The sequence below is a fragment of the Lynx canadensis genome, chromosome A3 (assembly GCF_007474595.2).
Source record: "Lynx canadensis isolate LIC74 chromosome A3, mLynCan4.pri.v2, whole genome shotgun sequence".
NCBI lineage: Eukaryota > Metazoa > Chordata > Mammalia > Carnivora > Felidae > Lynx > Lynx canadensis.
The window spans coordinates 22,025,461-22,039,240 of NC_044305.1; the positions used below are offsets into that span (position 1 = coordinate 22,025,461).

A 13,780-nucleotide genomic window follows, 5' to 3' on the forward strand; every position below is an offset into this window, starting at 1 on the left:
GAGCCGATGCAGGGCTCAGTCCCATGACCTGAGCCGAAATCAGAGTCAGACACTTAACTGACTGAGCTACTCAGGAGCCCCTAAATATCTCCCAGCATCCTACAGAAGAAGGTTCTGTGGCACCTCTTTTTAAATCCTCTCATTTGTCTCTTTCACTCACTCACTTCTCAGTTCTGAATGCTTTCCCATAACTCCTGAAAAGAGTTCATCAAAACTAAGATCCTCTTTCCGGGATCTCTTCCTTTTTTAATCTGTGAATCTTTTTGCTCTTTCCTAGTAGATCTTCCAGGCACTAGAGCTTCTGTCTCCAGCCATCATTTCTCCAATCTAATTGGAAGAGAAGTTAGTGAGGAATGCTAGGTCCTAATGCTAGATTTTTTTCGTAGAGATTTTGTCTTTGGTATAAATATTCTAACAGCCATGCTTATTAAAAGGACAGCATTCCATTAACTTTTTTATTTCTCATATTGGAAATAAATCCAAGCTTTCCACCTCCTTACTGAAGTAAGTTCAGTCCCTCAAACTATGCTACTTCCTTTTTTCTCTCGGGTCAATGCAGCCATCACTGACTACCCTACTATTCTGTCATCACGTTGGTCTTCTTTCTACATGCTTCAACCTCTAATTTTGGCTGCAGACTAAAGAAGAGTTTCAGGGACACCTGGGTGGCTCAGTTGGCTGAGCATCTGACTTCAGCTCAGGTCTTGATCTCACGGTTCATGGGTTCAAGCCCCACATCAGGCTCTGTGCTGACAGCTCAGAACCTGGAGCCTGCTTCGGATTCTGTGCCTCCCCCTGTCTCTGCCCCTCCCCTGCTCGCATCCTGTCTCTGTTTGTCTCAAAAATAAATAAAACATTAAAAAAATTTTTAAGAAGAGTTTCAAATGATCTCTTATATATAATCTTTCTATAGGCCCTGGAGATCATCCTTAGTGTTTTCTTCCTAGGGAGAAGTGGCAATACAAGGTTGCTAAATATAGGTGCCATCGGAGTCTGTGAACATCCAGGAAGCTATAGGCAGAATTTTGTGCAGTGGAGTCTTCTAGAGTTTCCTGAGGAAGGTCCACAGCTTTTCTTAAACCAACTTTATTGAGTTATTGTCATCCAGACATAACAATTGTATTTATTCCTTCTGAAAACATTTGCTGCATGAATGTGATGGATTGGGGGCTTCCACTTTAGTTCCTTCTAGTTATCTACATGTAGCCAGAGTTATTATCTTGAAACCCATGTCACTCTTTTGATCCAGTGATTTCCAGCTGTTCCTAGAATACAAGGTCTTATACAATCCAACTCCTACCTGTCCCCTTGCATTCGCTGACTTACTTTGGCCACACTGGCCTCCATTATCTTCCTTACCGTATAAAGTCCTTCCTGCCTCATGGCCTTTGCACTTACTACTTCCCTCTGCTTGGAATGACTTTCCCCAACTCTTCACGTAGCTAACTCCTTCTCATTCTTTAGTGCTTAGTTCAAATGTTTCCACCTCAAAAAGGCCTTTGCTTACAAATAGATATATACTTATGCTCTGTCTTATCACTCTCTTTCCTTCTTAGGGCTTCTTAAGATCAGAGATTATCTTGTTTGATTGTTTCTTTATTGATTTACTATCTTTTTCTCTCTTAGAGAATGTAAATTCCATCAGTGATTATGCTTGTCTTATTCACTACAGCATCCCCAGTGCCTAACACAGAATATGCCACACAGTAAATGCTTAATTAAATATGCACTGAATAATAAGTGTGAATCAGCTCATGTCCCTTCTCTGTTCAAAACTCTCCAATGACTGTGGCGTCTGGGTGGCTCAGTCAGTTGAGCAGCTGATTCAACTCAGGTCATGATCTTGCAGTTCTTGAGTTTGAGCCCCACACTGGGCTCTGTGCTGACAGCTCAGAGCCTGGAGTCTGCTTCAGATTCTGTGTGTCTCTCTCTGCCCCTCCCCTGCTTGCATTCTCTCTCTCTCTCTCTCTCTCTCTCTCTCTCTCTCTCTCTGTCTTCAGCACAGAGTCCAATGCAGGGCTCGAACTCGCGAACCACGAGATCATGACCTGAGCCGAAGTCGGATGCTTAGCTGACTCAGCCACCCAGGCGCCCCTCTCTCAAAAATAAATAAGCATTAAAACTCCCAACGGCTTACCATCTTACACAGAAAAATAGTCACAATTCTTACAGTGTTCTCTAAGTTGCTATACCCTATACCTAATCTACCTCCTATTTCTTTTGTTTTTTAACTTGTTTACTTTGCTCCAGTCTACCTAACCTGTTTGTTCCTCTGAAATACCAAACACACTCCTTTCCCTTTGCACTTGCTATTCTTTCCACCAGGAGTGCTTTTCTCCCAGATATCTACATGGCTGCATCCTTCATTTCAACGTGAGTGAGGTCTTCCCTGATAATCCTAAAATAGCAATTCCTGTCCTTTTTTGTGTATTTTTCTTCATCATAGCATTTATCACCATTTAACACGTAACAAATGTTACTTCTTGGTCAAAGTCGGTTAAGCATCCAACTCTTGATCTCAGCTCAGGTCTTGATGTCAGGGTCATGAGTTCAAGCCCCATACTGGGTTCCACGCTGAGCGTGAAGACTACTTAAAAAAAAAATTTACTTCTTTGCTATTTTATGTTCTTCCAACTAGAATATCATCTCCATGAACAGGATATTGTCTTTTGTTCACAGCTTGTATTGCCAGTGCCAGTTACAGTGCCTTAGCCCTAAGTGTCATCCTCGTAACCAGTTCCTGGTTCATAAGTACACTCAGGATTTGTTGATTGGGTGAATGAAGGTTCTATCAGTGAATGAAAGACATTACATGGCTGTGTGTATGTGTTGCTGTGTTGACTGTAAATAGGTGAAACAGGCTGTTGTTCGCAATATCTCAGTCCATTTCTCTAAAGAGCCACATAAGGAATTTCTCTCTGCTTCAGTCCTAAGAACAGTTGTGCTTCCTCTGCATGGGTACTTGCTTCTTATCTTCTAGGCAATGTGAATCATATTATGTGGGACATTGTACGTACCTCCACATTAGCCCTGAGAAAGTTCAGAACCTAGCTCTGTGTCCTGCCTTGAGCAAATGATTATGCATTCTGCATGCAACCAAATTCTTCACATTTATCTTTTCTACCTTCATTTTTTAATTGTCTTTTTTAATTTACTTTTTTTAACTTTTTTATAATTTCCTTTTTTTACTATTTTAAACTATATTTCTTTTTCTGGTATGGTTTTTCCAGCTACCTTTTTTCCCATAATAAGGTAAAATATCAATAAATACATTTTTCAGTTTTATTAAATAGTGCACCTCAACTTTGCATCCAACTTTTTCACTTAGCAGACATTTTCCCACCTTACTATAAATTCCTAGGATACTTGACTCCTAATGGCTGTATTCCTAAAGTGGTTACACCATAGTTCTCTTTACTATTGGACAATTATTTCCAGTATGTCTTTAAAAATAGTACTAGAATGAACACCTGTATATATAAAGCTTTTTCATTCTTTAGACTGCTGACTTAGGTTAGAATTTGTCCTATTTAATACCACCTGATGGACATAGTGTATCCACACATGTTCAGTGTTTACCCTAAAGAGATCTAAGGGCTGCATGTGACTCTTGCACTTTCCTGAGCAGAGGGTGGAAGTAGAATTACTTTTCAGTAACTCAAATCTAAGGCATCAAATGCACCCGTATGCTAATGGTATTTTTCTTTTTCTTCTAACTAGCTTCCACTGCAATTCCAAAGGCTTGGGCGCCTGGTGGCTCTGATGGCACTACTGTGTGGGGACCCAGTGAAAGAGGTAGCTGAGGAGGCTGCAGAGGGCACTCACTACCTACTGCATATCACGCTGAGGCTGAAGTGTAAGGCACTGTTGATGGCAGCCAGTTCTCCTTGTGCCCTCATTCCCTATATTCTAGAAAGACTTTTTATGGTAGTTTTCAAAGAGAAAGGCACATAGTCCACAAGCATAGATGAACCAACATTGACTTGATAACCTGAATCAGAACCCTGGATGATCCATTAGTGTCAGCCATCTGCATGGCCATGGAGTTGAAATAGCTAAACATGTAGCCTCATGTACAAACTAAAGTTTGTTTGTTAAAGTAAGTTAGTTTGGTCAGAAGTGAAGTTCTGCCATCATCTGGGCCTTCATTATTATTTATTTATCCCATAAACGTTTTCTGAGCACTTACTTAGGATCTAATGGCAACCAGAACACAAGTGGTCCAATCCTTGTATAACACATTGTCTAGTGGGGGAATCAGACAATCAAAGAATCAACAAATAACTCTGTAATTATAAATAAAGAAATCTGCTACAGGGAAATTGCAGGGGCCATGAGGAAGAATCCCATCTAGCTGTGGCATTCTGCAAAGGCCTCTCTGAAGATAACCTGAAAAATAAGAAACATTAGCCAGATGAAGATGTAGGAAGAGCATATTGGGCAGAGGAAACAACAGGTGTGAACTTGAGGAGTTTGAAAAATAGAAATAGGGTCATTGCAGTCAAGGAATGAATCACTGACCCCCCCCCCCCCCCCCCCCCCCCCCCCCCCCCCCCGCCAGGTAGGAGAGATTTTAGAAGATATCTAGCCCAGTGCCCCAGCATTTGAATCTCAGTCTAATCTACTCCCACCAAGGATTACCCTGCCTGGGCTTGCTCATCCCCAGAATAAGGAAACTCTGTGCTTCCCAAAACAGCAATCACATCTTTGGGCAGCTCTGAGTATGAGGAATGTCTACCAAGACATATATAGCCAAGAAAATACAACTGATTATTCATTCAACAAATATTTATGAAGCACTTACTATTCTAGGTGCGTTGGTGAACAATACAGACAAAGTTGCTTCCCCGAAAGAGTTTATTTTCCAGGTGGAGACTCTGTATCCTCAACCAGGTACTCAAAGACTTCCCATAGATAATTTCCAGCAAACACGAGTCACAGAGCAACATGAAAACAAGGCACTGTGAGGGAGTACTGGCAGGCTCGATAATCAGCAAAACTAGACACAGAAAGATTTCTGATATTGGAGTTATCAGACATTGTGAAAGTGTGCAATTTTTTATGGGGACCTAAGCTTCATAAGGAGATCCCTCAAAAGTCCTCACCAATGGGGGAATGGTTTAGTGTGTCTCAGTTATACTCTCAAATCACTCAAAAGCTCTGTTCTCAAAAAAGCTCTTTTCTTTTTCTTTAAGCCCTTTTGATATATTGTCTGACCACAGAGGGGGAAAAAATCAGCCTTCAGATTAACACATGCTCCTTCCCCCAGGCACTCTTATCCAAGTGGAAAAGATAAGAAGAGTGAGATCTTTGGATTCACTTCAGCCTGGGGATCGACCAGACTCGCAAACTCAATAAGAAAGACATAAGCCAGAAAATATTAATATTCCGTGTTTTCTTCTCAGATGTCACTCATGACAAGAAAAATCACCCAAGCTTGAGGAGAGCAATGAAAAAGTGTCAAGAACTCCTAGAACTCTACAGTATTAAGCAGTTCTACAGTTGTCCCTTCAAAATTGCCCAGGTAATCAGAATGGCTGCAGATGTAAAGACAGATAACTGGACACGTGGGAGAGGATGGGAAATACCAGAAGTCTCATACATTTTGTTATGAGAATATAAAATGGTAGGTAAAGCCACTTGGGTAAAAGTTCTAATTTCTTATAAAACTAAACATACAAGGGGCACATGGATGGCTGTCAGTTAAGTGTCCAACTCTTGATTTCGGCTCAGGCCATGATCTCGTGGCTCCTGGGTTCGAGCCCCCCCGTGGCATTAGGCTCTCTGCTGTCAGCACAGAGCCTGCTTCAGATCCTCTGTCCCCTTCTCCTTCTGCCCCTCCCAGCCTCAAAAATAAATAAACATTAAAAAAAGAAGAAGAAAACTAAACATACAAGATTGCCTGCAGAATTTCCTCTCTAATCATTCCACAGTTTGGAGACGAGGCGCCATGGTTGTGACTGTTATACAGCTGGCCCCGTTAGTTTAATGGTTTAGGTCAACCTGTCAGTGGGGCCAGTATCACTGTTTGGATATCTCTTCAGACAGGCTTTGCTCTCATTGATTGCTCTTCTAACCTTGGCCAGCCTCTTGCAAATGTAGATTCTTGTCACAAAAAGGAGCTGCTAGAGAGTGTAGTTGACCCAACAAGCTATATATTTTTAAATTAATATATGTATCCATTATTCAACAAATATAGGTACTAGGCACTATGTTAGCAGATGGGGAAAAAAGAAACCTACAGATTTACTCAGGTAGGGTCTAAGGTGTCAGGTAATTTAAATTCCCTGTGTATCCGTTTCATCTGTACAGGGGATCTGTAAAAATTGGGTTGTAAGTGTTAAAGGAGATATTGTATGGAAAACCCTTTGCTTAGTGCCTGTCATATAGTAGGTGCCTAGTAGATTACACGTATCATAATCATGTGAAGGACTTTATACACCACCAAGCACAATGAGAAACAGAACGAAACATTCTTTGACTATATCATCACCAGCCAAGGTATTTTAGCTATGTCTGGGACCCTGTGAGCTGTATAGCACTAAGGCCTTTATTTTAGTTCTGTTCCTATAAAAGGTGATTCTTTATGAGGATCTTGGTAATAAAACCTCTTTCTAAAATTCAGAACTGTAAAAGGCCATGCACAGACCCTAGCAGTGGACATTTGCTCTTGCTTCCAGTTTTTCACTTTTGTAAACAAGACCGAAATAAACAGCCTTGTCCATATTTGTATGCCTCTCTAATTAACCCAACAAAATTAACATAATATTTCTTATTCAGGGTTCTTTCTATTGTACTAACTTTCCTGGAAGTTCATTTTCTCTAAATCATTTCAGGTCTTTGAAGTGTTTCTCAATTCAAACGAGCTCTGCCAGTTTGTAATGACTATATTGGATGGCCTGAAAAATCTGAAACATCCCTGCACCCAAAAATCAGCAGGAGAATTGCTGATAACATTGGTGAAAAATGCAGAGTCCCGATTTGAGAAGGTAAAAAGCTCAGTGGTCGTTTCCTGGGTTTGAAATATCAGCAAATGCTCTCCCCTCTTGCAGTTACTAAGGTCTCTTCTGCTACTCCTGTTCAATGGAGAGTAACTACTGTTGGCCCAGGGCCCATTGTTCAGTGGACTCCCCTTCAGCAAGCATGTAATAAAAACAGTCACTTGTATGCAACTAGGGATGGATAGTTTTAAAATCCAAGATGTGCTCCATGTTTTCCAGAATAGAATAGTTTTGAGGGAAGATATCATTAGCACTTATGAGAATGGTAACTTCTACTTAGATCCTCATCCAGGTCAATTCAAGGTGCCAAATTTTTGAAAAGCAAGCCATGAGCAATCATCAAAGGAGGCCAACTTAGCTTAAAATCAAGAGATTTTATTTAAATGTATCTATAGTTGATACATCAAGAAACAACACTGTAATTATATCATTTAGAAATATGGGAGGACAACTGAAAGCGATAAAAGGGGTAAAGTAGTAGTCCCTGGAGAGCAGGCCTGGGGAACAGGCAGGAGAGAGCCTTGAAATAGCACCAGACTTTTTAAATTGTGTACATGTTACACTTTGATAACAATAAATGTTAATTTTAAAATGATGAAAACCGACTTTTAACCTATTAAAATAGCAAAGATACAAAAAGAACAACGTGATGAGAACATGGTGAGATGGGCCCTTGCATCAGCTTTCAGCTGTAAAAAAGGCCAACTCTGAGTGGCTTGCACACAGCTGAAGTTTAAAGGGTTTGTCTGCTCGTACAATAAGAAGCCTGGAAGTGAAGTATTTTCTAGGACTGGCTCAGCCAGTCGACAGTGTTATCAAAGAGCCAGGGGCTTTTCCATCTGCCACTTTGCCTGTTCACATAGTCATAAGGTGGTCACAGCAGTTTCAGACTTTATGTACAGATAAGACTGTATCCAGCAAACAAGAAAGATACTGCCTTCCTTTTGTCCCTGTAATCAGGGAGGAAAGTGTTTCCCAAAAGCCTCCAGTAGATTTTTTTTCCCGTGTTTCATTGGCCAGAATTGCATCACATGCCAGCTTAAAAGCGGCTCTGGCAACTGGTGATAATGAAAGCCATTTTGTATGAGGGTGCTGAGGACTGCCTTTCTGAGAAGCTGACATTTCCACAGAGACTTGAAGCCATGAGTCTATGGGTGGGCAGAGAAGGCCAAGAAGAAAAATTGCGCCAAAATCCAGTGGCTCCTGTTTCCAGAGATGGTAGACATCTCTGGGTGAAAGGCAAGTATAGACTCCTCTGGCATTGTCAGAGAGCAGAAAAAAATCCCAACTTCCTTGGAACACCTTTACTAGTTTGGTTTATTATAAAATCAATACAGAGTCATTGAGGAGAAATTAGAAAAATATGTAAGCAAAAAAATCAATATCCCATCATTCAAAGTCACGTTATTAATATCTTTGTATGTAAGTTCTTCTAAATATTTTTATATACATATACATACATAAAGATCTATTGTAGGTAGTTTTTAAATACTAAACATTCTTGTCACCCCCTGAATCTTTCAGAAATAGCCACGATATCCTCAGTAACCATCATTGTCCCATAGGATCAAGGTCTTGGTGATTTCTTTCCCTTCTTCAGGTGCCAGAAATTATGGGAGTGATCTGTGCCCGGCTATCCATAATCAGCCAGCCTAGAGTCCGCCAACAAATCATAAATACTGTGAGTTTGTTTATCTCCAGGCCCAAGTACACAGATATAGTGATCAGCCACCTTCTGTGTCATCCAGTACCATATGACAGGTAACAGAACCTAGTATAGCCTCTAAATTAAATTGGAGTGTGTGACACAGCCCCTGGTATTGTGGAACATGGCTGCCCTCAAAAATCGAATGATATTCTTGTAGAAAAGATAAGATATAGACAGATAACCTACAATATAAGTCAGAATATAACGCATAAACATAAAGAAACAATCCAACAAATCCAGAATGAAGAACACTGTATAAGATAGCTGGACTAAACTCTTCAAACAAGTTAATGTCATGAAAGAAAAATGTGCTGGGGTCACTGTTCTAGATAAAAAGGCACCAAAGAGATAAAGCCAAATGTAATACATGAACTTGATTGGATCCTGGATGAAAACATAAACTGTCAAAGAAAATTTTGAGGAAATTTAAGTATAAACTCTGTAATAGATTACTGAATTAATGTAATTTTCTTAGGTGTGAAATGATAATGTGGTTATACAGAAAAATGTTCTTATTCTTAGGAGATCAAAGCTGAAGTTATTTAGGGGTGAATATCATGATTATCTGTAACGCACTTGAGAAAGATTTAGCCAAAACATACATACATATATCCATAAATAGGAATAAATCACATAGAGAAAAAAACAAGATGCTTTTTTACATACAATTGTGGCTTTCAGAGTTGGAGGCACCCTGAAAGTTCCGGGAGATCCTTATGGGGAAGATAATGAAGCATTATGAGAAGGTTCTAGGCCCCCACTTCCTTTATCAGAGCAGCATCTTTTTTTTTTTTTTTTAATGTAAGCTCTGTGCCCAGGGTGGGGCTTAAACTCACCACCCCAAGATCAAGAGTTTCATGCTCTACCAACTGAGCCAGCCAGACAAGAGCAGCATCTCTTTTTGTCTGCTTTATATATTGTGATTCTGGGTAATTATCATATTTGAAAAAAAGATTTCTTCGCTTTTTTTTTTTTAATTTTTAAAATGTTTATTCATTTCTGAACAACAGAGAAAGACAGAGCACAAGCAGGGGTGGGGCGAAGAGAGAGGGGGACACAGAATCTGAAGCAGGCTCCAGGCTCTGAGCTGTCAGCACAGAGCCCAATGTGGGGCCCAAACCCACGAACCCCAAGATCATGACCCGAGCCGAAGCCGGACACCCAACCAACTGAGCCACCTAGGCGCCCCAAGATTTCTTAGCTTTAAACTGTTTGAAAACCACTTCCAATGAATGATTCTCACAATGTCTTGGTGCAGTGCTGATGTTTTCTGTAAGCTGAACTTAAGACACTTTACCACTAAGTCAAATAAAGGAAGACGTTTACCCATGCAAAAAAAAAAGAGTTCATACAATTTTTTTAAAAACTATTATTTTGTATATTTCTGTAATCCATTATTTTTAAACCTTTACTGCTTGCTTCAGCTTATATGAAACTTATAATTTCATATAAAATATTAAATATAGATTCTTATATGAAACTTATGATTTCATACAAAATATTAAATATACTTAATCATTTTAAAGTGTAATTTTAGCATAATTTTATTGTTCTAGCTCTTGGAACAAGAGTTGGTTTAACTGGGGTGATTGTTCTTAGGAGTCTGTGCAAAGCAACTACTATGTCCAAGGTGCTGTTGGGCCTGTAGAAATAAGGGATAGGACACAAGCCCTGTCCTGGAGCAGCACACAGTCTGATAGCAGACCTAGATGAATAACAGAGGACTCCAAAGCAAAATAAAAGAGTTCTGTGGAAGCTCCTGTAGGAGGTGATTTAATTAGATGAAGGATTGGGGAGGGAGTTTTAAAAGAAGGGCAGCCACAAGCTAAGTGTTTAGTGTAAATTAGCCAAGTAGAAGGTGGGACAGGGCAGTGGAAAAGGCATTCTGGACAGGAGGACTAGCAAAACTAAACACAAGGAAGGTATGAAACAGCTTGATGAATGCATACCCCCAAAGGGATGATGCAAACAAAAACCCCTGAATCAGTATCACTGGAGGGGAAACCGTATTTTTAACAAACTCTCCAGATGTATTTTTCACACTAAAATTTGTGAACCATTGGCTTATAGGCTAATGTATGTGTTTTCCTAATTCAGATGCATTCCCAGCACTTACAAATGTACAGACCAAAAGCATTTTTGAAACACTTTCACAATAAATAGCTTCTCAAATTATTTCATTTACTTCCTAGGGAATTCAAAGAAGGAAAAAAAAAGGTTAGGTAAATATAGGAATTTCTTAATTTCATCCCAAGAAGGAATGTTCACTTTCTACAATCTGTTGCCCCAGCTAGGAGCCTTTTCAGTATTTCATATTGCCTTTATGGCCTTCCCTTTAGGAGTCCTTTAGGACCTTCTCAATTTGTTTTATTCGTGGATGAGAATTATCAGAGGAGTGAAATTATCAGGGAGTGAAATGTTGGAATAGTCTTTAAGCCTCTCAATTTTTAGAGTGATTCTGATATAGACAGTTGGAAGACCATACTTGCTGTAGCACACAAAGATACCTAAGTAGATTCCGGAAATAAGAGAATGAGTTAAAACCAGGAGTAACTCCCAATGTTCCCCTGATAATGCTCTTCTACAGTGTTTATATAAATGTCAGGCCCTACCTTTGAGTCAATTATAGAAGAAGAAAAGTTCCTACACACTATCTTTCTTCGAGAAGAGACCTGGGGTGCCTGGGTGGACCAATCGGGTAAGCATCCGACACTTGGTTTCGGCTCAGGTCACGGTCTCACGTTTCGTGAGTTCAAGCCCCGCATCGGGCTGTGATGGCAGTGCTGAGCCTGTTTGGGGTTCTCTCTCTCCCTCTCTCTCTGCCCCTCCCCCACTTGCTCTCTCTGTCTCTCTCGAAATGAATAAATAAAATTAAAACAAAAAACAAAAAAAGAGGGGCACCTCGGTGGCTCAGTTGGTTGAGCGTCCGACTTCGGCTCAGGTCATAATCTCACGGTCTGTGAGTTCGAACCCCGTGTCAGGTTCTGTGCTGACAGCTCAGAGCCTGGAGCCTGCTTCGAATTCTGTGTCTCTCTCTCTGCCCCTCCCCCGCTCATGCTGTCTGTGTGTGTGTGTGTGTGTGTGTGTGTGTGTGTGTGTGTGTGTCAAAAATAAATAAACATTTAAAAAAAAAAGAAAAAAAGAAGAGGAGATCTCTTCTGGGGCACCGGGGTGGCTCAGTCATTTGAGCATCTGACTCCTGGTTTCAGCTAAGGTCATGATCTCACAGTTTGTGAGTTCAAGCCCTGAGTCAGGCTCTGTGCTAATAGCTTGGAGCCTGCTTGGATTCTCTCTCTCTGTCCCTCCTCCTCCCTCAAAATAAATAAGTAAACTTAAAAAAAAGTCCAGGGTCACCTGGGTGGCTCAAGTATCTGACTCTTGGTTTGGGTTCAGGTCATAATCTCGCATTTCGTGAGTTTGAGCCCCACTTCAGGCTCTGAGCTGACAGTGTGGAACCTGCTTGGGATTCTCTCCCTCTTTCTTTGTCCCTTCTGCTCTCTCTCTCTTTCTCAAAAGAAATAAATACACTTTAAAAAAAATAAAAATAAAAAGTCCAGTAGTAAAAATTTTAAAATAAGTAAATAAAAGAAGAGACTTCTTCTAAGGAGAATCAAAGCTTTATTTCTCAGCTTGGACTTGTCCAAAACTTGAGGACCATAGACTGGATTGAATAAATATATCTTTGAATTCCTTCTGTAAGCCTGGCATTGTGCTAGACCCTGAGGGGTTCATAGAAGAAAAGCCAAATATAATCCCTGCCTTCAGAGGGAACAGATGCACACATACAAAGAACTGAAAATAGTACATGTAAGATCGAGGCAACCTCTATACAGAAGAAATTGTGAAAGTGTTATGAGAACTCTCATGAGAGACATGGTAAAGAGGCAGCAAAAGTTTCACAGAGGAGATGACATTGGAGCTGGACCTTGAAGGATTTTGTCAGGCAGGGAAGCGTTTGGGAAAGGGCCTTCCAGTTTAAGGACAGGCAATAAGCAGAAGTGTAGAGTTGTCAAAGTCCATTGTTTGGTAAAGATGAATGGACTGGGGTAGCTAGAGCGCAGATATGTGACAGGGATCTGAAAAGATCAATTAGGACCAGTTTGTCTTGAAGTCCATGCTGAGGCATGGGAATTTGAGATTATAAAACCTTGGGACTTACTGTTATGAAATCAGAGAGTAAGTCTTTTGATAGCCTGAAAACCTGAGCAGAGAGGAAAATCACTTACAGATTGGATTCCAGATTTTAGGAAGGTCATGGTCATGGTGGGCCTAGGATAAGCCATTCTCCTGAACCCTCTTGGTCTTTGGGATTTCCAGGCATCTGGCTGAATTGTGGAGAACTCTGGATGTAAAACTGCCCAGCACCACCTGGATTCTGTGGAGACTCCTGAGGAAGTTGCAGAAATGCCATAATGCACCCACCCACGAGAAGATGGCCTATATGGCTGTTGCTGTAAGCCACTGAACTTTGCCCTTCCAACTTCAACACCATACGCTCCCCCTCTTGGGATGACCGGCCCAACACCCCATCTGTAGTATCCCTTCTCATCACTCTCAAAAGTTTGCATCTGTCATCCATTTATAAATCTACAATGTCTCTGCCAAGGGATTGATATGGAGGGGGCTTGGGAGAATGAAGGAATCAATATGGTATAATGAAGTTTAGTTTAATCAGTATGGTTAAATGTTCCTTTATCCTTTAAAAAATATGTATCATCATAGTAAAAGAGTAATATACACTTGTGAAAAAAAATGTCAAATAATACCGAAGAGTATAAATAACAGAAAAGGTCCTCCTTGAGCAGAAGTCGGCAAACTTTTTCTGTAAAGGACCAGAAGGTAAATATTTTAGGTTTTCAGGTCACATATAGTCTCTATCATATATTCTTTGGATTTTTTTTTAAATCTTTTAAAAACCTAAAGACCATTCTTAGCCTAGCTGTATCATCTCCCTAAAAATGAACTTTCTAGAAGTATTTATACATGTATAATTTTTTTTTGTATTTGGTATGCTTTCCCCCATTTTTTCTTTTAAGTAATACTTTTTAAAGAGAAGTTTTAGGTTTACAAC

The 13,780-nt window shown here is 40.2% G+C and overlaps 1 protein-coding gene across 1 annotated transcript in view; it reads left to right on the top strand.

The window, feature by feature from the left end:
• Nucleotides 1-4,466, top strand: part of MROH8 (maestro heat like repeat family member 8) — a 30,805-nt gene extending 26,339 nt beyond the window's left edge. Inside the window, exon 7 of the mRNA XM_032592573.1 lies at nucleotides 3,721-4,466. Coding sequence (XP_032448464.1) covers nucleotides 3,721-3,954 — 234 coding nt within the window. The 3' untranslated portion in view covers nucleotides 3,955-4,466. The remainder of the gene's footprint in view (nucleotides 1-3,720) is intronic.
• The last annotated feature ends 9,314 nt before the right edge of the window (nucleotides 4,467-13,780 follow it).